This window comes from Esox lucius, chromosome 5, assembly GCF_011004845.1.
Source record: "Esox lucius isolate fEsoLuc1 chromosome 5, fEsoLuc1.pri, whole genome shotgun sequence".
Taxonomy (NCBI): domain Eukaryota; kingdom Metazoa; phylum Chordata; class Actinopteri; order Esociformes; family Esocidae; genus Esox; species Esox lucius.
In genome coordinates, this window is record NC_047573.1 from 25,918,806 (window position 1) to 25,944,717 (window position 25,912).

Genomic DNA, 25,912 nt, shown 5'->3' on the forward strand with positions numbered 1-25,912 from the left:
GTTAGCCTCTGCTCGGGCAGTGCCTGCTAGTGAGCCATCCTCACCAGCGGGGTCTTCTACTACTTTTGATATTAGCAGACAGATCGCCTTGGTACCAATGTTCAGAGAGTCAGAGTTTGACTCTTATTTTAGTGTGTTTAAGCGTATAGGGTAGCATTGAAATGGCCTGAAGTATGGTGCTTACTGCTCCAATGTAAATTGACAGGCAAAGCCCAAGAGGTTTTGTCAGCGCTACCTCTTCAAGACTGTAACTGTTCTTCGTGCCTACGAGCTTGTTCCTGAGGCATATCGACAGAGATTTAGGTCCCATAAAAAGTAATCTACCCAGATTTACGTGGAGCTTGCTAGCGACAAGGAAAATATGTTTGACAAATGGCTCAGTGCTAGTAAGGTGACTGATTTTAATTCTCTTCAGGGGTTACTCTTGTTGGAGGAGTTTAAGAATTGCTTACCTGAACGCATAGTTTTTCATCTAAACGAACAGAAAGTCCACTCACTGTCAGAAGTTTCTGTATTGGCAGACAAACTCGTGTTGATGCACAAGAGCCACCGGTTCCTAGCCCTAGTTGACCAACAGCGCATCAAACTCGGCCGAAAGACATCAGCCAGGACATATGGTTAATGAGTGCTTCCTGCTGAAACGCAAATAAAGGACGCCTCTGCACGCCAAGCCACCAACAGGTGTTGGGCTAATTTGTACTGTTGTTAGGTCAGAGAAACGACAGGTGCCTCATGGTAAATGTGGCTTGAAGGTCCCAGTCCCAGATCGCAGTTATGAACCATTCATATTTGAGGGATTTGTTTCCCTATCAGATAACGATGCGTCTCAGCGTCCGGTTAGAATCCGGCGCCGTCATCCATCTTATTTGATCTGTTGCCCTTTTCTGAAAATACATATTGTGGATCCAGTGTGTTTGTCCAGGGAATTGAAATGGGAATTGTCCCAGTGCCATTGCACTTTGTGAACGTACACTCTGAGCTAGTCAGTGGATTGTTCAGAGTTGGTGTAAGTCCTATGTTGCCAGTAAAAGGGGTGACGTTTGTAATGGGCAACGATATTGCCAGTGGAAAGATGATACCCATATTGGAGATGTTGGATAAAAATGATCTGTCTCTTTCAGATGAGCTGGCACAGAGTTATCCACATGTGTTCCCCGCTTGTGCCGTCACATGTGCTCAGGCCCGACAAATGGGTTACATGATAGAATTGTCGTACACTATTCTGTCTAGAGAGTTTTACCAAGAGGATGGCTTGTGTGCTACCTCTGGTAAACTGGTAGGGTCTGAAAAACAGCCCAGGATCGGGAAGAATAATGTGGACTGAGCAGTTGATGCAATACAGTTACCAGTAACTGAGCAGCTGGTTGCAAACCAAAAGGGTGACAAAAGCCTTGCTAAATGTTTTTGTAGTGTTGTCTCAGTGGAGGAGCGTAAGAAGAACAACATGGCATACCTCATTGATGGTAATCTCCACATGCACAAATGGATATCCCATGTTGACACCGGTGGAGAATGGAATGCTATTTACCAAATAGTGGTTCCTACAGCCTTTCTTAAACTGTTTTATCCCTTGCTCATGATCACCAGTGGTCCGGTCATTTGCAAAACTACAGGAACTCCCTCATCCCAATCCTTCTCGGATTCCAAACAATATTTACAGAGCATAGACTTCAGTGTCTGATACCACCGTTCAAACGCACCCTGAGACTCTGGGTGATATGTGCTTGATAAACGATGCGTTATTGACAAGGTCTTTAACATTTGTTTGAAAAGCTTAGAAAGGAAATTTGTACCCTGATCAGTTTGTACCACCTTAGGTAATTTAATCAAGGCTTTGCTCACCACCGGAGCAGTAATCCTTCACAGAGTAATGGCCTCTGGGTATCGCGTGGCCACATACATAATCATCAACAGAAACACCAAGACTTATGATCGGGTTCTGCAACATTTATTTTGGCCCAGTTTAAAACAGGATGTGGCTCAGTACTGTCGGTCACGCCACACCTGCCAGGTAACTGGAAAACCAAACCAGGTTATTCATCCCATTCCTCTTTGTCCCATACACACCATAGGCGAACCGTTCGTACATGTGGTTGTTGAATGTGTTGGACCATTACCGAAAACAAAAGCTGGTAACCAGTTTCTGTTGAAAATTATGTATGTGGGGTTTCCTTAAAAGTAGAGAAGAGTACAAGAATGTCCCATGCTGGAGCTATTGCCAGTCAGGATTCTAACTGTTCTTGACTGTTGATAGTTCCTTTGCGGTTCCTCTTCATGAAAAGTCGCGATATAAACCATCTTTGGAGTAATTAAAGTCTGTAGTTCTCATGACTGGCCTAGAATTGGCAACATTCGTAAGAGGTGTCAAGATAACTAGGATGACAAAACGGTTATTTGGCGCAGTCAGGGGCAAAAATCAGAGTGCAGGCAGGCAGAGGTCTGTACTCGAGAAATCAGAATGGCAAAAGTACAAGTCCAGCAATCCAAAGAGGCAAAACAGAAGGCAGCCAAATAGAAGTTAGGCGTCAGGAAATCCAATAGGCAAAAGTAAAAAATTAGGCTGATACAGGGTCACAAGGGCTAAACGAATCGGTACACTAAACAACGATCAGAACAGTGAATAATGGAAAAAGCAGGCTTAATATGTCGTAGTGATATTAACAATACCTCACAAGGCAGCATGGAAACAAGGACTTATATACACAGGTAACAAGAAAGACTGGTGTTTAGAATTCCGGTATGAGTGGGAAGTAGTGCTTGTAGCAGTGGCGGTGATCAAGCATTCGGAGGAGAGCTGAGAGGCACGCTGACAGGGAGGCTCCTGATGTCCGAGAAGCGTTGACGGGAGGCCTGCACAGAGGTCGCGGGGCAGGGCGGTCCGGATGATCCTCATGAAACACCCGAAGTAGGGCAGGGTCAAGGACGTCACGTGCCGGGACCCAGGACCTTTCCTCCGGGCCTTACTACTCCCAGTTGACCAGGTACTGCTGACCACTTCTGCGTCGCCGGGAATCGAGGAGGTCCCTGATGCGATAAGTCAGTTCACCGCCGACATCCAGTGGGGGAGGCGGTGGAAGTTGTGCAACAGGAGGATGGAGAGGACTGTAATGAACTGGCTTGAGGAGTGAGACATGGAACGAAGAGGAGATACGATACTGGCGGGGCAATTGTAGGCGGTAGGTAACGGGATTGACACAGTGTGTTACTTGAAAGGACCTATGTATCTGGGGCAGAGCGTCTTGCAGGGGAGACAGAGCTGGATGTTGTGGGTTGACAGCCAGACGCATTGGCCCAGGCGATAAAGAGGCGTAAGCCGTTGGCGCTGGTCTGCGTGTTTCTTTTGCGCACAAGTGGCTTGTTGGAGATGCTGGTGGGCAGACTCCCACACTACACTGAAACCAGTCTTTGACAGCCGGTACTGGGCCGGGCTCAGTCTCCCCGGGCTCAGTCTCCCCTGGAACAGCATGAGACGAATGGAGGAATTAAAGAATGAATTGTGCACATACTCTACCTTAGGTAAGTAGCGGCTCCAGTCTTGGGCATGCTTCGTGTATTATTATTATTTCCTGGTTTAGTCTTTCCATCTGCCTGTTGGATAGGGGGTAATACCCAGAGGACAGGCTGATCGAGACCCCCAGACAATCACAGAAGGTCTTCCATACCTGGCTTGTGAATTGGGGCACTCGGGATCCTCGGGTTCTCGAACTGGAGGAAGACCTGTTGGAAAACACACTCCGCCATTTCCATGGCGTTAGGAAGATGAGTGCGGGGTATCAGCCGGCACATTTTGGTGAAGCAATCCACCATGAGGAGAATGGTTGTATAACCATCAGAGACGGGGAGGTAATTTATAATGTCCATGGTGATGTGTGACCAGGGTTGATGGGGGATAGGCAGTGACAACAGCTTACCCACTGGAAGATGATGGGGGCTCTAGGATGGGGCGCAAACAGGACAAGACAAGACGGAGTCATGAATGTTGTCGCCGAGGGAAGACCACCAGTGTTGTCTGGAGATGAGCTCAGTGTTACGGGTAATACCTGGGTCCCCTGATCCTAGGGAGGTATGGCTCCATTCTAGCAATTGTGGTCAAAGAGCTGCAGGTACGAAAGTCTTCCCAGGAGGTGTCTTTGGGGGTGCAGGGTCTGTGGCTAGAGCATCCTGAATAGCTGTATTAATTTCCCATTGTACAGGTCTTACCATACAGGAAGGCGGCAGGATAGGTTCAAGTACAGGTGAACTGGTGGGTAGGTTGAATTGGTGGGACGGAACATCAGTCTTTACATTCTTTTCACCTGGTAAATAGGAGACAGAGAACTGGAAATGATTAAATAACCAGGACCAGGGCGCCTGACGGGCGTCTTACCGTTTTGCGCTCTTGATGTATTCTAGATTTCTGTGGTCCCTCAATACTGTAAAAGGGTGTTGGGCCCCCTCCAACCAGTGCCTCTGTTCTTCTAGGGCTATTTTGATGGCCAGCAATAATTCAGCTCAGGAGGGTCGTTGGAAAAAAAAAGGTACAGGGATGTTGTTTGGGGAGTGTCTCTGTTCTTTGGGAGAGAACAGCCCCCACGCCAATTTCCGAGGCATCCACTTCCACCGTAAACGGTAGTGTAGGTTCGGGTTAGTGCAGAACCGTAGTAGAGGTGAATCGTGTCTTAAGGGTGTTGAAGGCTGTTGTGGCAGCGTTGTTCCAAAGGAGCTTGGGTGTTTTTAGACTGGTGAGGGCAGTGAAAGGGGACGCAATGGAACTGAAGCCGTGGATGAACCACCGATAGAAATTAGCGAACCCCAAAAACCTTTGGAGCTCCTTCAGGGTGGTAGGCTGGGGCCAGTTCCGCATGGTGGTAACTTTACTCTCATCCTAGCTGACCCCTCCTGGTCAGCACGAACCTGAGGAATGCGACGGTGGTGACGTGGAAGACGCTCTTCTCTGCCTTTACGTACAGCTGCTTATCCTGTAGGAGCTGCAGAACTCGTTTCACATGGTGAAGGTGGTCAGTAAGGGAGTCAGAGTAAATCAGGATATCGTCAATATAGATTATGACAAATTAATGTATCATGTCCCTGAAAAGTTCATTCTTAAAAGACTGGAAGAAGGTGGGGGCGTTTGTGAGCCCATAAGGCATCACCAAAATTGGTAGTGGCCCTTGCTGGTGATAAATGTGTTCTTCCATTTATCCCCCTCTCGGATGTGGATGAGGTTATATGTTTTGCGCAGATCCAATTTCGTGTAGATGAACGCTCACCTGTTCCAGGGCTGCAGGGATCAGGGGCAGCGGATAGCGATGTTTGATTGTGGCGTCATTTAGGGACTGGTAGTCAATACAGGGGCATAAACCCCCATCCTTTTTGCTCACAAAAAATAAGTTGGAAGCCGCGGGTGACGTGGATGGCCAACTTAACTCCTGGTGGAGGGTCTCCTCAATATACATTTCCGTGGCTTCCTTTTCTGGCAACGATAGCGGATATATCCTCCCCTCAGTGAGGTGGGAGACACGTGGTGTTTATAATTCAGGTGATTGGGATTGTGAGGACGTGCTGCGTTCGGGATGAGTGGGAAGCGGTGCTTGTACAGGTGGTGGTGATTGAGCATTGGGAGGAGAGTTGAGAGGCGAGCTCACAACATCATTTATCCAATAAGAGCGAAATGGCTGCCATTTTGTGGCAGCCATTTCGGTGGTTTTATCCAGCCACACTTCTGGTATTATCCTCTTCTCCTAGAAAGGGAGTGATCCAGACCTGGGACACCAGGTGATTGATATTAACTTCTAGGTAAAAATGAAATTCACAAGCGTTGTGACTTTGCGTGACCAGAGTCCAACAGACCTGCTCTAGGGTTAAGACCATGAAGGAGTGTTGGAAACCAATGGGCAAGACACATTTAATCTAATGAAACGGTGGCGCACCAATGTGTTATACTCACCAACATCACAAATAACACCAGTGTTGCTAATTATTCGGTATTTGACTTTATTCTTATATTGGGGTGGTAATGGAGGGTTGAGAGAAAGAGAGAACAGCATTTTTTATGCCCAAGTCACAGACACCCTTGGAGAAATAGAGTGACTGAGGGAGTGAGGGAGGGAGGGAAGAAGGAAGGGAAGAAGAGGGAGCGCACAGAGAGCCCACTGTTAGAAGGAAGAAAGGCAGATTGACTGTCAATGGACAGTGTAGGTAGATGGCCGGACAAATTGGACAGATAAACCCAGAACAGAAGAAAAGGAGGGATTGAGATAGACAAAGAGAGAAAGGGATTACCAAGTATTGAGTACAGTAGAGCAGGATAGTTGTGTAACTGAAGGGGAAACAGGCCAGGAGAGAGCAGCCAACCCTGGGAAGATGCTGTGAGGACTCAGGACTAGAGCCAAGGGATGGTGGTTGAGAAAACCAGCAGGCGGACACATTTAATCAGGTACAGCAATGTGGCATGTTTATGATGCATTGAGAAATATACATAACATGGGATGTTGGAGAATCAGTAAAAACAGTAAGAAACTAACTAGTCGTATTTAATTAAGTTCCATTTCAAAATCACTTGTTCTTCTTTTCTTGACTTGATTAATGTAAAATTAACATTAACTCTACTTAACTTTGAAATTATTTATGAAATGTTGATATTAAGTACAATTCAGAAAACATTATTAGTTGGGTGACAGTTGTAGGTGTAATATCAGTACATCAATAATAACCTGCTAAATTACATGCATAGTATGTATTGCATTTTCTGTTATTTTTATGTCCACATGTTTTATGACATTTTCTCAGTATTTCAATGAATTATACTAATACAAAAGTACAATCTCAATGGGAGCTCTCTCTGTAAATAACAGATAAATAAGACACTTTACACACGAATTCCCAATATAGTAATCCACGACAACGTTACCGCACATTTGGACTGATAACACTGATGTTTATTTTAGCCATAAACAATTGTTTTATTCATATTCATACTATAACAGGGTGTCAGTCAAAGCCATTTTTGTCATTACGGGAATGAAAGTATTTATAAAATAAGCATTGTAATAATTAGGGAGGTCTGTGTGTAGATGGAAAGAGATGACTTCCCTGTGTCATTAGTTCAACATGCTCAGTGTTAACCTTCCCATGACGTTCCCCGGTTCCTTGAGCGCCACGCTACAAAGCCCACTTTGTGTGGGACACAAACACAGCGCTTGTCTTTGCTAGTGCTCTTTAGCATTTGATTTTTTGATTCTCAAGCTAGCGTGCCAACCTATTAGTTGAGAAGGAGATTCTCCAAATATTTTACCACACCCACATAAGCCATTGTTGGCTAGAGCCCTGGTCCCCGACAATGGCTTCTTGTTGCCTTGTCTTTGTTTCTGTCTCTCTTGTTTGTGATAAGTCTTTGGTCATGTATCTTAATTATATTAACATTCCAAATAAGTGTGTCTCTCAGGATTACTTTGCGGTGGTACTGATTTACATGTTCCTTATGAGTCTTGCTCTTTCCTAGCTTTTGTTTTGGTTAGCCTCTGAATAATTCCCGGTTCCTTGCCTTTAACATGTGGCATATCCCCCATTCCCATTGCTTTCATCCTGGCTTCCCCTTTCTGTCTGCCTTCCTCAGCAGTGGAGTCTACTGTGTCATTTTGTGTTCCACATTCTCTTAGGATCTCTCGCATACCGTCTCTGCCTTCTGCCCCGGATTCATTTTCACACACTCCCAGACCCCTCCCTGCTACCATGGCGATGCAGCTGTCACCTGTCAGTTTCACCGTGGGACGGCAGGTCCTGTGAGAGCTTAGAATAGAACTCAGTCAGAGAGTATATTGGGGGGAACGGGGTGGGCAAGAACTCTACGACACTCCCCTCTCCAGGAACAGAGAGTTGCAATATCTTCGGTATGGGTAAATGTGTTTGGGACCTATCACATATTGTTCTTGGTGGAAAGTTACACATTGGACGGGATTGAACTGGAAAGGAACAACACGGAGCTTTGGTTTGTTCTGTTGTATACTTTACAGGGGTGAATTGGCAATATTGTTTCGGTCTGGTGAGGCAATCCCTGTTAATTATCATAATGTGTTCAGGCCTACTCGTTGGTATTTTTTTCTTCTGTGTTTTGTGTCTACTGGTTTGTTTTGTCACTGTCAGCTCTTCTCCAAACAAGCAAAGATTTGTTCAGCAGCTGTGTAATGAAACCATAGTGAGACTTTTTTCAGTTGGTAATCTAGAGAATCATGTAAACAACAGCTTACAAGTGATTAGAAAGAAACCTTTATAGGAACTCCCTAAGCAGCACGTTGGCTTGTGAGTTCATATTTACCTTATTGAGTTTTGTAACTAATGGGATACTTCAAACCGCGTTATACTTCAAACTAATGTTTTTATTAATACATTTACTGGGAAATGGTTCACTCCTAACGTATCAATTGCACAACAGGTAACTGTACTTTTACTATTTGAAATGACTGTGTTAATTATTTGATTGCGTTCATATAAAACTTTTTGTGTAGATACATGTGGTTCATGCAAGTATTCTTAATGAGTTACTTCCTTTTCTCTCTCTGTTTCACTTTATCTGTCTCGTAGAATGGAGGACCAGGACCGAATGAGCCAAGCCTCGAGTGTAGTCACTATCTCCTCTTTTCCTGTTAAAAGCATGGTTTGTCTCTCCTTTCCCCGACTCTGCTTTACTCTAGACTTAACTAGGTCATATGATAAACCACACTGGCCAGCATTAACATCCACATTGACTGAGGTTATCAGCAATCATTTTAATCATCCTCTCTCCATCTTTCACAGGACAGTGATGACAGGGTGCAAACGTTTGGGAAGAGATGTAGGGCGGCTAAGAGAGATCCGAACTGCCCTGTTGTGATCAGGGGCTGGCTAAATAAAAAGGTACTGTTCAGTGAAATTAATATCCTAATTCACTGCAAGGTAGACATTTAAGTTTCTGTTGAAGATGGATATAAGGCATCTGGGAACACTATTATGAATACTAAATAAGCCGTTATGCATAGTTAAAGATGCATTCTGGAATATTTGCAAATAACAAACTTTTTTTTCTTTGTACATATTTTAAACTTTTGGGCTGGATGTGTAATATGTTGTTTATAACTTAAAACTTAAAATCATTATCACATCTCAGTTAGCCCAGAAATTCCATACCTGAAAGGGAGTGGTTTTGATGACATGGGGCACATACTTTCAGTCACTTTTACAACCAGTTGTCTGGAACCCCAAAATACATTTTTAAGTAATTTAACGGGCACTTATCCACACCCACTTACAGTGTGTGCATACATTTTTATAATCTTTGTACTGGCTGCCAGTGAGAATTTAAACCATATACTTGGCACTGGGAACACCCTGCTTGACCAACTGAGCAACACGGAACCTACATTAGTACTGCTTATGAAATAGAGGACTATATCTTTTTAAATGATTATATAATCATGATTATAATTCATGATTTATTTATGTATAACTGCTTCAAACAATTACATACCTGTTCTGATGAATTAATTGGAATGGCTATACTACCAATCAATCAAAACAATGTGTTTTATAAAGCCCTTTTTACATCAGCAGTTGTCACTAAGGGCTTTTACAGACACCCAACCTGAAACCCCAAGAACAACTGGGTTGATGCACACTGGCTAGGAAAAACTCCTTAATAGGTCGGAACTTAGGAAGAAACCTAGAGAGGAACCAGACTCAGAGGGGTTCCTTATGACTGCTTATCAACACTTTTTTCCCATGCAGGACAGCTCTGGGCTGAAACTGTGGAAAAGAAGATGGTTTGTCCTGTCAAACTACTGTCTGTTCTATTACAAAGGCAAGCCAATAATACTTTATAGTATGGTCATTCTTCAACTATGAAACTGTTTTTGAATCTAACACATGTTTAGAAAACCTTTTTGATATATTTAATTTCATCATCTTGTGATGAAACATGTCCTGATAGTGGCTGTGATGGAATTATTAAATAATATATAATTCTTGTCATTTTATTCTAACATTCAGAAAAAAACTATGTCCATCACACCACAAAAAGGTGTTTTTTGAACAAAATGATAAACATATCTTGTGTTTTCAAAATATTTAATGAAATTTCACACATAGATGTGCCCAATTGTATAATTTTATTTATTTTCAGTATTTTAGGGATAGTATTTTTCTATTGTTTAGATGAAAAACTGCTGTCAACTGTTTCACTAAAGTCTTCCATTCAATCTCCTACATGGCAATATTATGAGTTTTCCAATTCAATAATTTAATTCTAGCAATAACTGCACACATTTTTTAAACTATAAAATATTATAAGTGGGATTGTGTTATTTTTATGATTTTTTCCTAGAAATATGGATTGTGATGGAAATGACATAGTGTGGCAGAAAAGACTGCAAGTGTTGGAAATTACATGTGAAAAACAGCATTGTTGAACAATGTTCACTTTTATTATCTCTGACACAAAGTAACATCAATTTTGAAATAGACTATTGTTATCTGAAGATAAACCATTAATGCACATTAAATCAGATGGCAGAAAAATGATTATCTCATGCTCTCTCTGTGCTGAAACCTGAAAGCAATTGCAAAGGTTGGACTTACTATTTAAAAAGTAAACAAAGAAGCAAAACTAAGAATGACAATTGAACAATAGATTTATATAGCTTGAAATGACATCTGTTTAAAAGGTAACACGTTGGAACTACATTACCTTTGAGTTTGACATTTTAAGTTCAAAATGAAAGAAACAAAACTCTAACATTAAATATAAGTGAGCTTATTGGTAAAAATTAATTTGAAACTAGCTTTTTAAAATACTAAATATTAAACCAAGCTAAATCAAACTTAACCTATTTTACAGTTTCAGTGTTACAAATAGGGATTTGCTTTCACAAAAAACATATACTTGGTGGCAGAACTAGACCTGCATTTTAATATTGGTATATATAGGCATAGCCAATTATACCTCACAACCCTCACCAAAGGTGCCTTTATCCATTATATTCAAGGACAACACATATTTATACCCAAACTGCAGAATCCAACATCACATGCCTCTTTGTAACTGGTTGAGGCTCTGAGACCAATCTAAGAAAATGTTCTTGCTGAAACCAGACCCCATCATCTCTCATTGGCCAGAAAAACCTGTTTTTGCCAACACAACTTAACCAAAGCGCAGCTGTCAGAGCCAACATCTTGTATGATGCCCGGGTAAGAATCCCCATCATATCTGACCACACATAATTTTCCAATCAGTCCTTCATGAAGGTCTGCAATGGGCTGAGCTGTGGTGGTAGGTGTGATATAAGCCAACTGAAATGCATTTATAACACTAGCATTGTCATTTCCTTTACAATATGTCTTCCCCATCACATAATCAGTGATGGCAATGACTGTTGTGGGAATTACATTTGGTCAGGTTTTATAAAAACAAGCGCAATCTTTTAGCTTGCTAATGTCTGTTAGCAGAGTTATCATTAAATAAACCCAAAATACACAATAAAAAATGATATTTTTCATATTATTTGTACATTTAAAGAAAATATGAGCTGTGACCCCAAGGGACAGGTGTTCTTTTTATAAAAAAATACATAAAATAATAATATACCTTACAACACATGATACATTTCATTAAAACTGACATTTATGTCCCATTTGGATTTTAAGTTAATATTAGACCAACATTAAATTCAAAATAAAGCAGGGTTGAATGTGTAAAATCAGGCCAAGGGACAAAGGCAATATGGCAAAAACTACACATAAAAGGCAATTTTTATGTATTATTATTATAATATAATAATAATCCTTTTGGTTTCAAGTAAGTTTGACAAAAATACAAAATAAAAAACGTGTTTTTGTTTGTTTAATTTCTGCCAAGGACACAAAAATGCAGCTACAGTAGTTGAAGAATGACCCAGTATTGCAGCATGGGTACATTATTTAAAGAGTAGAGCCTCTCTCATTTCTCTTTTTCTCTCAACTCGTTCTGCCCCAGACAGTAGAGAAGAGTCTGTTCTAGGGAGCATACCGCTACCTAGCTACAGCATTCTCTTCTGCACACCACGAGAATGCAAAAACAGAAAAAACACTTTCAAAGTAAGTGACATAAATGCCCATTCCACTTCTCTGCACGCGCATGTACGCATTTGTCTTGTGTATACTTTCTATCACTCTGCAGAATAACGTGTTATTATGATGTCAGGTGGTGCATCAGGGTATGCGCTCCTACTTCTTCTGTGCCGACACTCAGGAGGACATGCTGAGCTGGGTCAGGGCACTCAATCAGTCAGCTTGTATGGAAGCAGACAGCTCCATCAACAGGTATATAATGACAAGAATAATAACAATTATCATCATCATAAGGCTCATTAGAACATTCTAGAACACCTATTTCCAATGGATTTTAGTAGGAAGAGTGTATAGTCCAATTATGTTGTTGTCATATTTTCTACTGGATTTTAATAGGAAGAGTGTATAGTCCAGTCATGATGCTGTCATATTTTCTACTGGATTTTATTTGGAAGAGTGTATAGTCCAGTCATGATGCTGTCATGTTTTCTACTGGATTTTATTTGGAAGAGTGTATAGTCCAGTCATGATGCTGTCGTGTTTTCGAATTATATACGATCCACTCATGTGCTCTCAGGCGTTGCTCGAGTTATCAGGACTTCACACAGATGGGTGGCAGCAGTGAGTCAGTGGATCTCCCTCAATCCCCCTCTCTCCGAGATGGTCTCTCACAAAATGCAGAGCACGCCATCCGATCACAAAGGGAACCAAGTCAGGTCACCAGGGGGAGATCAGGGACACCCCGTTCAGAACCTAGCGGAAGGCGGAGCATGCGACAAAGGTAGAACACACAGCGACCGCCTCTTGGTTACACATCTAGGTTCTGTCGGTGTCTCTATCACCAAACACATTTAGACCGTTGTGGGTGTTGAATTTGGCCTTCTATCCTATGTTCTGTCTCGTCCATTAAGCCCATCGACCAGAACCCCCAGCCCGACAGAGTTCAGGAGCAGACGGGTGGAGCGGAAAGATGAGGATTCCCTTCCCTTCCTTTCTAGTTCTAACACACCGCCAGAATATATGAGGACAGGTTCTTTAACCCCCAGGGGTCAATTGGTGTCGCGACCCCACACGCCAGTGGGCCGGGTTGACATTCGACCCCAGGATGATCCAGGCATTATGACTCAGTGTTGCGCCTCTGGGTCCCCCAAGCTGGAGTTTAAGTCCGCCCCCCACACTCCAGGATCTGAGAGATGGCAAACTGTCAACAGGGTAAAGAGGACACAGTGACTTCTTTGTAGTATTGTTGTACCACAAAACTTGTATTATAATAAATATGTGAATGTTAAGTAGAGACTCAGGATGGAAGGATTACAGAGTGTGTGTCTCTGTTAAGAGTACAAGATCATCAAATTAAAGAGGAAGTTAATTAAGGGTGGGTTTAACGTTGGGTTTTTACAGTCTTCAATTAGCTCAACCTTCACGTTGTTTTCCCCCCTAGCCTACACCTGTATATTCCTCCCTCCACCATATCCCAAGTGGACGAAGAGCTTTAGGAAAGGTACAGTTGTGTGTGAATATACACAAAATAGAAAGTGAGCATAATCTCCTTGTGTAATAATAATAATATTATCATACCGGAATGTTTATACATGAAAATGTATGACATCATTACCTGGTGGAGTTTATATAATATTCCAAGTTTTTATTGTGTATTACTGTACTTAGTGACACACAATAAAATATTAACACACAATATAATATTTTAATTATTTCATGATTTATATACTTTATCATATATATCTGTATCCTGTTTCTCTCTCCAGAGCAACTCAACAGAGGGACAAACAGACTTACTGCCCCCTTTGCCCACAACATCAAGAGTTCCACATGCTCACCACCCACCACACCCCCACCACCACCATCGCAGTCACATGTCTGTCTGTCTGCTACCGCCACCTGTGGTACAACCTCTCTGTCTGTCTGTCAGTCTGTCTGTCAGTCTGTCTGCTACCGCCACCTGTGGTACAACCTCTCTGTCCGTCTGTCAGTCTGTCTGTCAGTCTGTCTGCTACCGCCACCTGTGGTAAAACCTCTCTGTCTGTCTCTCTGTCAGTCTGTCTGTCTGCTACCGCCACCTGTGGTACAATCTGTCTGCTACTGTCACCTATGGGACAACCATGTCTGTCTGTCTGTTTGTCTGTCTGCATCAGCCTCCTAGGATACAACCTGTCTGTCTGACTGTCTGCTTCAACCACCTCTGGTACATCCTGTCTGTCTATCTGTCTGTCAATTATCTTAGTCCAAAAAACTGTAAATTGCATTTTCTAGTGACAGGCTTTTGTATTTTGGTTCAAACCTAAGCTAAATACATTGTTTGACATGGCTGTTGCTTATGTCTATGTTACTATAGTAATGTTGTAGTGTCAGTATGTTCAAATATCGGCTATTTGGAGGATTATGAAAGTAATTACTTTAAACTCTTTTGAGGTCAAACTTTTTAACACATTTCCACTACGTATAATAAAAGAAGTTCTTATACAATATAATTGTTTATATGCACAACAGAACGTGTATCAATGACTCATGAGTTTATGGGTAAAACAACTTTCATAATCATCAAATGTAGAGGCTTATACAGACAGATATGTCTGTTTGTATAAATTGTCTCAAAAATATTGATGTTTTGTGTAGTATTACAAGACGATGGCTCTACAAAACACTAAAACAAAATACTCACTCGAGACATCGGAATCTCAACACAAACGTGTCATTCACAAGGAGCTCATACGCCATGCGCAGTTTGGGATGTATGAGTTATAGGAGGTCGTTTAGAAAATCGCAATGAAAAACAGTGATTATATCATGACCTGTCATGAACTCTCTGCTTACAGCCTGCCAAATCTGAGCTGAATGACAGCGAGACTCCATCACCCATCCAACTTCTCGAGAGTGAAGCAGATGTAAGACCTTGTATTTGTTATCTTTTCATAAAATGCCATCCTTATATCCATCTTATCGTTTCCCTGTTTTCGTTTCATCAGTTTGCTTCCACCATTTAGTCTCTGTCATTGTTTAATTGTGTGTTTGTGCTAGGCTGTGCTGACTAGACTGTGTGGGTGTGACAAACTTCTCCAGTCTCTCTCTCTGGAACTGGCCAAGCTACAACTGGATAAGGTCAGTACTTTCAGCTTCCAGTTTCCTGTTATTCACTTTGCCTGAACACTTTGCACAAACATGACTTATCTTTATTACACAGTCAGTGGCTTTCCGTGATAGCACAAATTGTCATAACAAACTTCTAAATTTGGATTAAACACAGTTTAATGGGTTAGAATCAACATTTTACAACACGGTCTACACAGTCTCAACCTCCCCGGCGTTCCCTTTCTCATAGGACCATGTTCAGTATGCCTTAGAGATGACCAGGATGCAACTGGATGAGTGGAGGAGCCAAGGACTCAGAGGACAGGAAGGAGCACTCAACCAGAAGGCTTTGCTCCAGGAAGAACTGATCACCATCCGAGCGAGAATGTGTGACGTCTCGTTGGTGCGTAACATACAGGCATTTACCCCAGCTGGTTCTGTCAAAAATATACATTCTGAACTGCAACAATGCTAACGGTACTGTTATCTTAAGAGAATGTTAACAATAAAAAGACTGGATGAAAACTGCATTTCTATCTATATCGGAAAGGCCATTAATGTGGATCTTAACTTGATAGTTTTTAACACCTAATTTAAACACTTTCATTTTGTTTCTTTGGTACAGGAAATGGAGAGAGTGTGGAGCCAGTATGAGAGGATGGAAAGTGAGCTGTCTGTGTTCCGCTCACACCTCCAGCACGTCTGTAATTTTGGAATGCCACAGGTAAAGACTCCTCATGTTATCACCCTCCACGGAGACTTGTACTTTTACAGCATTTATCTGAATACACTATGTATATTCTGGAAGTCGAGAACACTCTAAACCAGGAGTATTTAACTCTTACCCTATGTGGCCTGGAGCCTGCTGGTTTTCTTTTCATTAATTGCACCCACCTGGTGTCCCAAGTCTAAATAAGTTCCTGATTAGGGGGTTGCAATGAAAAAATGGTGTGTAATTGGCTTCAAAGGTCAAAGCTGAATACCCCTTCTGTATATTCATAATATCTTTCCCAAATGCATAATGGTTTTAAGCACAAAATATATTTTCCTGGACTAAAATAAAATCTCCAGTTGAAAGTGCTTTTTCATTATAGGATTATACATATTCTGGGTCTGGAAAACGGTAGACTTCACCCAACTCACCCTTGTCCTTCCCCAGGAGCAGTCCCAGGCCCAGAGAGAACTGTGGATGATGGAGGATATCCTCTCTGGACTCAGGGTAAACCGGGATCACTTCCGGGTCCTGCTTGGCTTGCAGAGGCACCCAGGTAACTATTATATACATACACATCTTTAGTCTAGTGTTTCTATAGTATGACAGAATCAGATACGATTTTGGTTGCAGGACCACAACATAATAATGATTTAGGCAAATTGACCAAAAGCCTAAAAATAGAAAAAAAATAACAAGAAGAAGAATCCATAGACGGTAAGACAAAGAAAAATGCTTGATTTAATCCATGCTCAAAAACAATTAAAAAGGCGAAAGTGCTGAAAGAAACACTGAAACTAAACAAGAGCAAATGTTACTGGCTTCATCTCTGCTGTGCAAACCCGCCTGTCATATTCCAGGTAATTAATATTTCCAGTTACATTGTCTGCAGTAGCAAACTGCTTCAAATCCATATCCTAAATCTGTAGCCATGCATTCTCTTCACCCCTTGTGTGTACTAAAGGAACATTCCAGAATCCTTCCTCCCACCCGGGTACACCTGGATCTCCAACGGAGAGGACACAGTGCGGCCTGCCAATGGTACAACTACCACACTAAAACCCCAGGGACACAGTACTGTAGGTGACATGCTGTGGAGTGTTACCTCAGGAGACTCCTTAGGAGACAGCTCATAACACGTTGTAGCAGTAACGTTGTCAACCGAGTGGAATCAAACCATGCCTATCCTACCCGTTTAAAATGCCACCAGCCTCCTGTCAATCACACTAATTCAGAGTGGGGTACGAGTGCACCCAGTATCGAAAGGTCAAATACATTTGCCAGGGATGTTTTGTATGGCTGTCACCGAAGAATCAGCTCTCAATTGTGTTTCTGGTTTTGTCAGGGGATGGAATCAGAACCTCCGGCCCGCCCACCTTTACCTCAGGAGCTCCAAGACACGAATCAGGGTAGAGACCAGGGGCGTGAGAGGATGGAGCCAAACTACGAGGTGAGTTATGAGAATGTCCATCCTGATTACCTGCTCGCCATTGTAGGTTTAGCGAATCCCCCAGCTAATGCTTAATACAATGCCATTTTTATCAGTCACTGCCGGTAATAGTGCCAGCACACTAAAATGGCACAGAATTAAGAAGCAACCATAATGATAATTCCACTCTAAATCCATCATCAATGCATGTATCTTTGTGCGTGTATGTTCTTCAGGTCATCTACACTTGTCCTGTAGATCCATTAGATAGAAGAGGAAACAACCAATCCGATCCCATTGGTGACAGGACACAGAGAGAAACATCAGGTAGCTAGTATGATAGGGAGTTTATGAGGACGACCAAGTACTTTAACCACCTATGTATGATCAATTTCCAGAGAGGAGGTGAGCCCACTATGGCCTAACGTTGACGAAAAACTGAATCCCATCAAGATTTGTTGTTTAGATCATTGTTTTGAGGACACTTGTTCTTTCTCATAGTGGTACATTGCACTTCATTGTCCCTGGCAAGTCTTCTTGGTGTTATTAAATGGTGTTTCCTCTCCATTTATCTCTGTCAACAACAGAATCTCAGTTTAGCTCAAGATGGTCCACACCAGATGCAAAAAATAAGGTAAGATTGTTCAAGGAATCTCCTTGTATGCTATATGCTCTTTTTAGAAATTTGATTCACTTGATGGAATCCATACACGTTAAGTGACAATATTTCGAAGTAGATATTTCCTTTCAGTCGAAGCCGTTCAATCAGGGCGCATTGCAATATACCTGACAGTCAACAGAGGGAAGCATAGACACATGGCACTAGGGTTTTGGCTGTAGTTACACCCAACCCCCTTCTCTCTCTCTCTCTCTCTCACGCTCATAAACACTCGCAAAATATCACAGATTTTGCATTTGGCACTGATGCATGCTCTGGCAATTCTTTTCACACACAATCTCTGACTTCCAGTCATTCTGTGGATGAGAGTCGTTTGTGTCCTTCTAACGCATGAACTCTTCCTCAGAAGGGAAGGATGAGTGAAGGGGAGCAGATGGAGAGGATGAGAAGACATCAGGAGAGACTAACCAGTCGGAGGAACCCACCCGCGGGCGGCCCTATCCGAACGAAGGGTCAAAGTTCACAACCGATAGACGAGGTTGGGTTCCATGAGGATAAGTGTTATGGATTTACATATGATCCAACATGTATACACATGTAGTCAACGATCTAGTGCTGAATGGCTATATAAATATATTGCACAATTCCTATAGGTGTAAATCAGTCATTAAGGGCAATCTATATATTTTTTTCTTCAGGCGCCCTTCCCACTGAGGGTGACGAGAATCGTCACAGCCATCTTGCCGTCCCCTCTGATTGCCCGACACGTTTCTGTCGAGGACCCCCCTCCCGAGCTGGCCACTCCACTGCCTGAGCAGATTCCTCCAGGGGTGCAACACAGACTGACAGAACCGAGCAAGAAATTATTCCAGAAACCGCCTCGAAGGCAGTTATTCGACATGTCCGATCAAAATTCCAACTGGTCCCAGGCGGAGGCGTCAGAGATTAGCCTGGTGGAGCAGCAACCGGCCAAACAGTTAGCTAAAGCTCCACACGGTGTAGCTTCAGAGAGGGAGGTGCAAAACACCCATGGCCTCAATGCAACTAGGGCCAAAGAGAGCCACAATGTCACTACCAGGGCCTCTAGAGAAGACACCCAGAGCGAGGAGCCTTCTGCGGATGCTATGATGCTTCAGCCGAGTTGTGACCAGGCAGTTGTGGGAAACGAAGGTGTGGCCGATAACAGAGGCGTGGCCCGCGATTCCAGGGTAAGAGAGGATGATGAGGGTCTTGACTGTAGAAGAGAAGTATTGAGAGAAGGTCAAAGGGAGGAAGAGAAGGTGAGAAGATTAATGTGGACTTGTTCAGAACAGTTCATTTAATCTCAACCCCTAATCCAGTTATAAACCATGAGAATAATTAAAGTTTTACAAGCGAATTAGCCACTAACAGCCCAATTAGCTATTACATGTTTGGTCATCACTAATGACAGATGTGCCTGTTTTAAATACCCCTTATACAGAATGTACACTATATGGCCAAAAGAATGTGGAAACAACTAATAATTGAGTTCTTCAGCAGGCGTTTCAGCCACACCCATTGCTCACAGGTGCATAAAAGCAGCCTATATCCATGAAATCTCCATAGACAAGGTCAAGGCTAGGCCCCTTAGTTCCAGTGAAGTGTTCTCTTAATGCACAAGGATACAAATACATTTTAGACAATTGGGTGCTTCCAACGTTGTGCTCCTGTGCACAAAGTGGGTCCAGAAAGACATGGTTTAATGGGGTTGGTGTGGAGGAACTTGTGTAGCCTGCACAGATACCTGACCTCAATCCCACTGAACAACTTTGGAATAAATTGGAATGGCAATAGCAAGCTTGGCCTTCTCATCCAACATCAGTGCCTGACTTCACGAATGCTCTTTTGGCTGAATGGGCACAAATTCCCAGAGAGACACTCCAAAATATTGTGTAAAATCTTCCCAGAAGAGTGGCAGCTGCAAACTCCATATTAATACCCAATGTTTGAAATGGGAGGTCCAACAAGCTCACATAGGTGTGATGGTTGGGTGTCCAGATACCTTTGGCTGTATAGTGTGTATATATGTACCGTATATACTGTATGTACTGTATATATATGCACAGATCAGCCATTACATTATGACCACTGACAGGTGAAGTGAATAACACTGATACACCGATCAGCCATAACATTAACACGGATAATCTCATTATCATGCCACCTGTCAGTGGATGGGATATATTAGGGAGTAAGTGAACATTCTGTCCTCAAAGTTGAAGTGTTAGAAATAGGAAAAATGGGCAAGCGTAAGGATCTGAGCGACCTTGACAAGGGCCAAGTTGTGATGGCTAGGCGACTGGGTCAGAGCACCACCAAAACTGCAGCCCTTGTTGGGAGTTCCCAGTCTGCAGTGGTCAGTACCTATCAAAAGTGGTCCAAGGAAAGAACAGGGTCATGGGCGGCCAAAGCTCAATTGATACACGTGGGAAATGAAGGCAGGCCCGTGTGGTCTGATCCAACAGATGAGCTACTGCAGTTCAAATTGCTGAAAAAGCTGGTACTGATAGAAAGGTGCCAAAACACACAGTGCATTGCAGTTTGTTGCGTATGGGGCTGCCTAGCCACAGACCAGTCAGGGTGCACAAGCTGACCCCTGTCCACTGCCGAAAGACCCTACAATGGGCATGTGAGCATGAGAACTGGACCATGGAGCAATGGTCTGATGAATCACATTTTCTTTTACATCACATGGATGGCCGGGTGCTTTGTTTACCTGGAGAACACATGGGAAGAAGGCAAGCCGACGGAGGCAGTGTTCTGCTGAGAATCCTTGGCTCCTGCCATTCATGTGGATGTTACTTTGACATGTACCACCTACCTGATCATATTGTTGCAGACCATGGGCACTCTTTCATGGCAACGATATTCCCTGAGGGCATTGGCCTCTTTCAGCAGGATAAAGAGCCCTGCCACAAAGCAAAAATGGTTCAGGAATGTTTTGAGGAACACAACAACAAATTCAAGGTGTTGACTTGGCCACCAAATTCCCCAGATCTCAATCCAATCGAGCATATGTGGGATGTGCTGGACAAACAGGTCTGATCCATGGAGGCTCCACCTCGCAACTTACAGGACTTAAAGAATCTGCTGCTGACGTCTTGGTGCCAGATACCACAGCACACCTTCAGAGGTCTAGTGGAGTCCATGCCTCGACGGGTCAGGCCTGTTTTGGCGACAAAATGGGGACCTGCAGAATATTAGGCAAGTGGTCATAATGTTATGGCTGATCGGTGTATGTCCTTTGTCTGTTGATCATCCTTGAGATGTTTCTAGAACTTGATAGTCTATCTGGGGCAAATTCAATTGATTAGACATGATTTACAAAGGCACACCCCTGTCTGTAAAAGTTCCCACATTTTACTGTGCATATGAGAGCAAAAACTAAGCCAAGTCTTTAGACTTCAAGTCCTGGAACTCAACATCGACCTCCATAGAGACACATCTGGGGAAAGTAATTTTTTTTTTGCTAAAACATGGACATTTCCCACGACTACAGTAAGCATAATCTTTGTGAATTGGGAGATGTTTGGAACCAACAAGACTATTCCTGGAGCTGGCTGTGCAGCCAAACTTAGAAACCGGTCAAGGGCCTTGTCAGGGAGGTGACCAAGAACCAAAATTGGCCACTCTAACCAAACTCCCAAGTTTCTCTGCAGAGATGGGAGAACCTTCCAGATAGACTGAGGAGAACAAAATTAAATTATGATGCCTCACTGCCAAGCGCTTTGTCTGATGAAAACATGGTAGCTCTCATTGCCATGGTAGCTCTCATAACCTTCACTATTGTGAAGCATGTTGGTGCCAGCATCATGCTAGGGGGATGCTTCTCAATCACACAGACTAGGAGACTGATCAGGACTACGGGAAGGATGAACTGAGCAAAATACAGAGAGGTCTTTGAAGAAAACCTGATCCAGAGTGCATAGGAACTCTATGAGGTATTGAGACTGGTTTGAAGAAAACGACCCAAAGCAAACAGCCTTGACAATGCTGGAGTGGACTAAGTCTGTATTTGGACCCCATTGACATCTAAGACCTGAAAATCACAGTTCAGCTGCACTCACCATCCCATCTGACTGCGCTTGAGAGGATCTACAAGGAAGAATGGGAGAAACTGCCCAAATCCAATTGTGCAAAGCTGGAGACATACTTAAGACTTGACTTATGTGCCAAATGTGTCTTCACAAAGTATTGAACAAAGGGTCTTCATATTGAGATATTTCCTTTTTTATTTAAAATAAATTGGCGCACATTTAAAAAAAATGTGTTATGGCTTTATCTGTTATAAATTCAGTCTATAACACAAGAAAATGGAGAAAGTGGAGAGTCTGAAAACTTTCTGATGCCACTGTGCACACTCCTAATTTACACTCATTGACTCATAAATGTTTCATGGAACATAACCAAGGGTTGTTGCTTTCCTGTTACAGGTTGAGGGATGCGTTGCTCTCCCAACATCTGGCTCAGACCCTGACCTCTTTCTCACCCCTGACCAGAGAGAGGCCAAACTGAGACGTGTCGAGAGGATCAGAGAGAGAGTCATTCGGAGGTGGGATTCACTGTGTGTCTGTATAATGTATTGTACTGCATGTTCATTTCATACTTAGTCATTCTGACAGACAGCTGGGTCCTCATGATTGCCTTGTGTGTCAATATTAAATATCCAATAACCTAACTCGCTTGAGACACTATAGACTGTGTTTACCTCTCTCAGTGTTGCTGCCTTATTGTATGGATGTGTGTTTCTCTTATGTGTTTGCATGCATCAACAAATGTAGCTTTAATCTCAGGGCCTTCTTTCCACCACCTTTCTCTGTCTTCCTGCCTCCCCTCCCTCGCTCTCTTCTTCTTTTTCTCCCTCTGTCTCTGCATCTCTCCCCTTTGTCACTTAGTGCAGTCAGAGAGAGTGCTCTGGCATCCGGCCGTCCGCTGTCGAGAGGGGAGAGAGAGGAGTCCCGCAACACCCCTTCTACAAAGACCTATGAGAGCACCACGAAGGGCAGGGAAATATCAGGTACTCATTTAAGCATAATGATTTGGTGCAAACATTCACATTGTGCTGATGCGAGAAAGTATTTTGAGCACAAACGTTCTTACTTTTTACTACATTGCTATCTGTAGCTAAATAGCAGGGGTAGGCAAATATTTGGGAAACTGTATTTGAAAATGATTCCAAGTTATAAATGCATTACATCGATAATGAATGGAATAATGGCTTGTATTTTATTTCCGTGAACACTGGGTAGGATTCGGACGTAGTCCACCTGTTGTCGACCCCTGCTATACAGTCTTTGCTATACGAAATTCAGAGAAACACACCAATGGCAAAATGTTGTGTACGTTTCAGTTTCCAGACCTAATGAGGATGTTTGTGGAGGCTGGTGTCATAGTGACGGAGCTGTTCTACGTCGTTACGGGACAGCTGAACCTCCGACCCCTGGAGAGAAACCACCTAATGCAGATGAGGAAAAGGGACGTATGAAAGGTCATGAGGGTCATATTGAGAACAAAATGCAGCACGAAGGTCATAGTGACAGAAAGGGTATCATGAAACATAAAAAAGAAAATAAACCACCTATTTCCCCCAATCACATCTCCTCGATGGCTGTATACCAGAACAATAAAGGCCAGACATTTAAAAAGAGGTGCGAGGAGGAAGAACAGGAAGAAAACCAAGAGGAACTCTCAACCAGTCATGGTGAACGCATTTTTCTGTCCACCAATCAAAGAGCAGAATGGTTTCTCTCAACCAATCAGAGGCATGAGTTCATACCTTTACGTGACCAAGGACTGGATTCAACATGTCGTGAGGAAACCTTGAACCTGATCAATGATCAATATGAACATTCAAGAACTGCTTCAAATGGTGCCTCATTCACTGTTAGTGAAAGTTTCGAGAAAATGTTGGAGAACCATTCCCTTTTCTATAAAATCACAAGTGACATCAATCTGTCAGACACAGACATTACGATGATTGATGGACAATCCATATCCAGTCACGTAGAAGAGATCGAGGGGGCAACCAATAAGATTTCAACAGCAGATGAAGTTACCTATGGTGTGCTAAGACCAACAGACCGAGAAATCAAAGGTCACCACCTTTCAGAATCCTCAATAAGTCATATTAGTGGAGACACTGTAACCAATGAGCTTCAAGACATAACACACATGAACCCACAATTCTCTCGTAATCTAACATCACATGCCTCAATCAGACCAGAACATGACCTATGCATCTATGAAGAGATACCAGACAATGACACTTTGACCAAAGCAACAGAGGTGCAGTGTCATGAAAGTAACAAGAATGTCAGGGAAAGTCAGGCATTGACTTATCCCGAAATGTTGGATTACCCAGAATCAGAGCAGACCACAGATACATGTGAAAGGTCAAAAACAGCAAAAAGGAAATGTGGAACATTTGAGATGGTAGATGGGAATGTGGAACATGCAAGAACTGTAGAGTCAAAGTCGTCAGACAGCAGTTTGGCTGGAGGAAGCAAAGAAACTGTCCAAAAGAGAGCTAGCCTGTCCAAAACCAATTCTTTAGGCCTCTTTGAAAGTGGAAAGGAGAACCAAGGTGCCTCATTTGGAAAAGGGAGAGTAACAGTACTCCGAACAAGTTTGTAGTGTGACTACAAAAATGGAGGATGACAAGGAAGATGTAAAACAACAATAAATGGAGGAATGCGGAAGATTGGGGTGCAAGTACAAACGTGAGAAAAATTGCATATTGATGAGAGAGGAACAATGAAATTCAGGGAACAGAACCCTTCTCAGAATATGAGAATGGGATCACATGGTTTAGAGAGCAATTCAAATGGTTACCTGTAAAACTATCTTACAGTGGAATACAGCAATTGAAATAATAACAATATGTTCTCCCTGTTTCCATAAATAGCTTAATGACGGGGCTGGAAAAACTAATCTAATTCATAGAGCTATGGGTGTAAAAATGATGGTATTAGCCATATTTTGAATCTATAAAATTTTTGTTTACAATTGCTTGTTTTCAAAACATTGGGATAAAATAAGCATATGGGTTACATATTTGAACCTTGCTCCTAGTTATATTCTCCAAAAACCAAAACATCAATCTATGTAAAATCTGCAGATAATCACAGATTATGTATACACTGTTTGTATTTTGGTCCTATGCAGTATGAATACAATGCAAGCCACTGTAATAGCAACTAAATAATATAACGTTTAAAGTCTGAGGTTACACAGTCATTCCAACTTGTTTACATGTCTTAACACTGAACCAATGTACACATATCACAGATGGATGGTTGTTCATTGTTCACCTATAACCCTTAATATGATACTCACTGTATAACATGACACATGCTTGTGTTTTGTATCTCAAATGTCCTAATTAATAAACATGTGTCTGACATTACCATATGTTGCACTGAGATGTGTTATGTGTATACCATGAATAAATATGACAGATACTGTATGTGGGGTTTATGTATGCAGACTTGCACTCACTCGTTTCATCAATAGCGCTTTCTCTCCCTCAACATTGGTCCTCTAGACTGCTTCTCCGTCTGCTTAACTCTTCTCTCGCCAGGCCTAACACAAAATTGCATTGGGTTTTTAAAAATGCCTTTGTCGCTTTAAATCCTTGCTGTGTCTCAGTCGATGACATCATTGTCTGAGAACACATTACATCACCTCTTGCTGTGCTCTCGCGCTCTTAAAGACAGCCCCACTACCTTTGGTTTAAACTGTGCCAAATTCAGCCTAGCTTACCAGTTTACCTGATATTCGGAGATGTCTCATCTATATCTATCTATCTATCTATCTATCTATCTATCTATATATATATCTTATATATATATATATATATATATATATATATATATATATATATATATATATATATATATATATAGATATATATATATATGTATATATTTATATATATATGTGTGTGTGTGTGTTATGAAGAAATGTACATCAAACAATGCCTTTTAGCTTA

The 25,912-nt window shown here is 42.3% G+C and overlaps 1 protein-coding gene across 6 annotated transcripts; it reads left to right on the plus strand.

The window, feature by feature from the left end:
* Positions 1 to 6,097: 6,097 nt before the first annotated feature.
* si:ch211-234p6.5 (pleckstrin homology domain-containing family A member 4) lies at positions 6,098 to 25,327 on the plus strand. Of its 6 annotated transcripts, none has more exons than XM_020046763.1 (24): positions 6,098 to 6,415; positions 8,560 to 8,632; positions 8,773 to 8,871; positions 9,739 to 9,811; positions 11,981 to 12,081; positions 12,188 to 12,306; positions 12,632 to 12,835; positions 12,966 to 13,266; positions 13,496 to 13,555; positions 13,821 to 13,958; positions 14,889 to 14,957; positions 15,091 to 15,171; positions 15,392 to 15,544; positions 15,767 to 15,865; positions 16,301 to 16,409; positions 16,818 to 16,894; positions 17,199 to 17,303; positions 17,519 to 17,609; positions 17,870 to 17,916; positions 18,308 to 18,439; positions 18,600 to 19,181; positions 22,356 to 22,474; positions 22,818 to 22,939; positions 23,273 to 25,327. In XM_020046763.1, the coding sequence occupies exons 1-24, from the start codon at positions 6,375 to 6,377 to the stop codon at positions 24,553 to 24,555; spliced, it is 4,278 nt and encodes a 1,425-aa protein (XP_019902322.1). In that variant the 5' UTR covers positions 6,098 to 6,374; the 3' UTR covers positions 24,556 to 25,327. The 6 variants fall into 6 exon arrangements, with proteins under 6 accessions (XP_019902322.1, XP_019902324.1, XP_012989198.2 ...); XM_020046765.1 differs by having other exon boundaries at positions 18,600 to 19,109; XM_013133744.2 differs by having other exon boundaries at positions 22,823 to 22,939; positions 23,273 to 23,362.
* The last annotated feature ends 585 nt before the right edge of the window (positions 25,328 to 25,912 follow it).

Coding starts and splice junctions, on each gene's coding strand:
- si:ch211-234p6.5 (XM_020046763.1), top strand. CDS start 6,375: ATGGTGGTTGAGAAAACCAGCAGGCGGACACATTTAATCAG. Junction 12,082..12,187: donor ACAGAAAAAACACTTTCAAA/GTAAGTGACATA, acceptor TTATGATGTCAG/GTGGTGCATCAGGGTATGCG. Junction 15,172..15,391: donor CCAAGCTACAACTGGATAAG/GTCAGTACTTTC, acceptor CCTTTCTCATAG/GACCATGTTCAGTATGCCTT.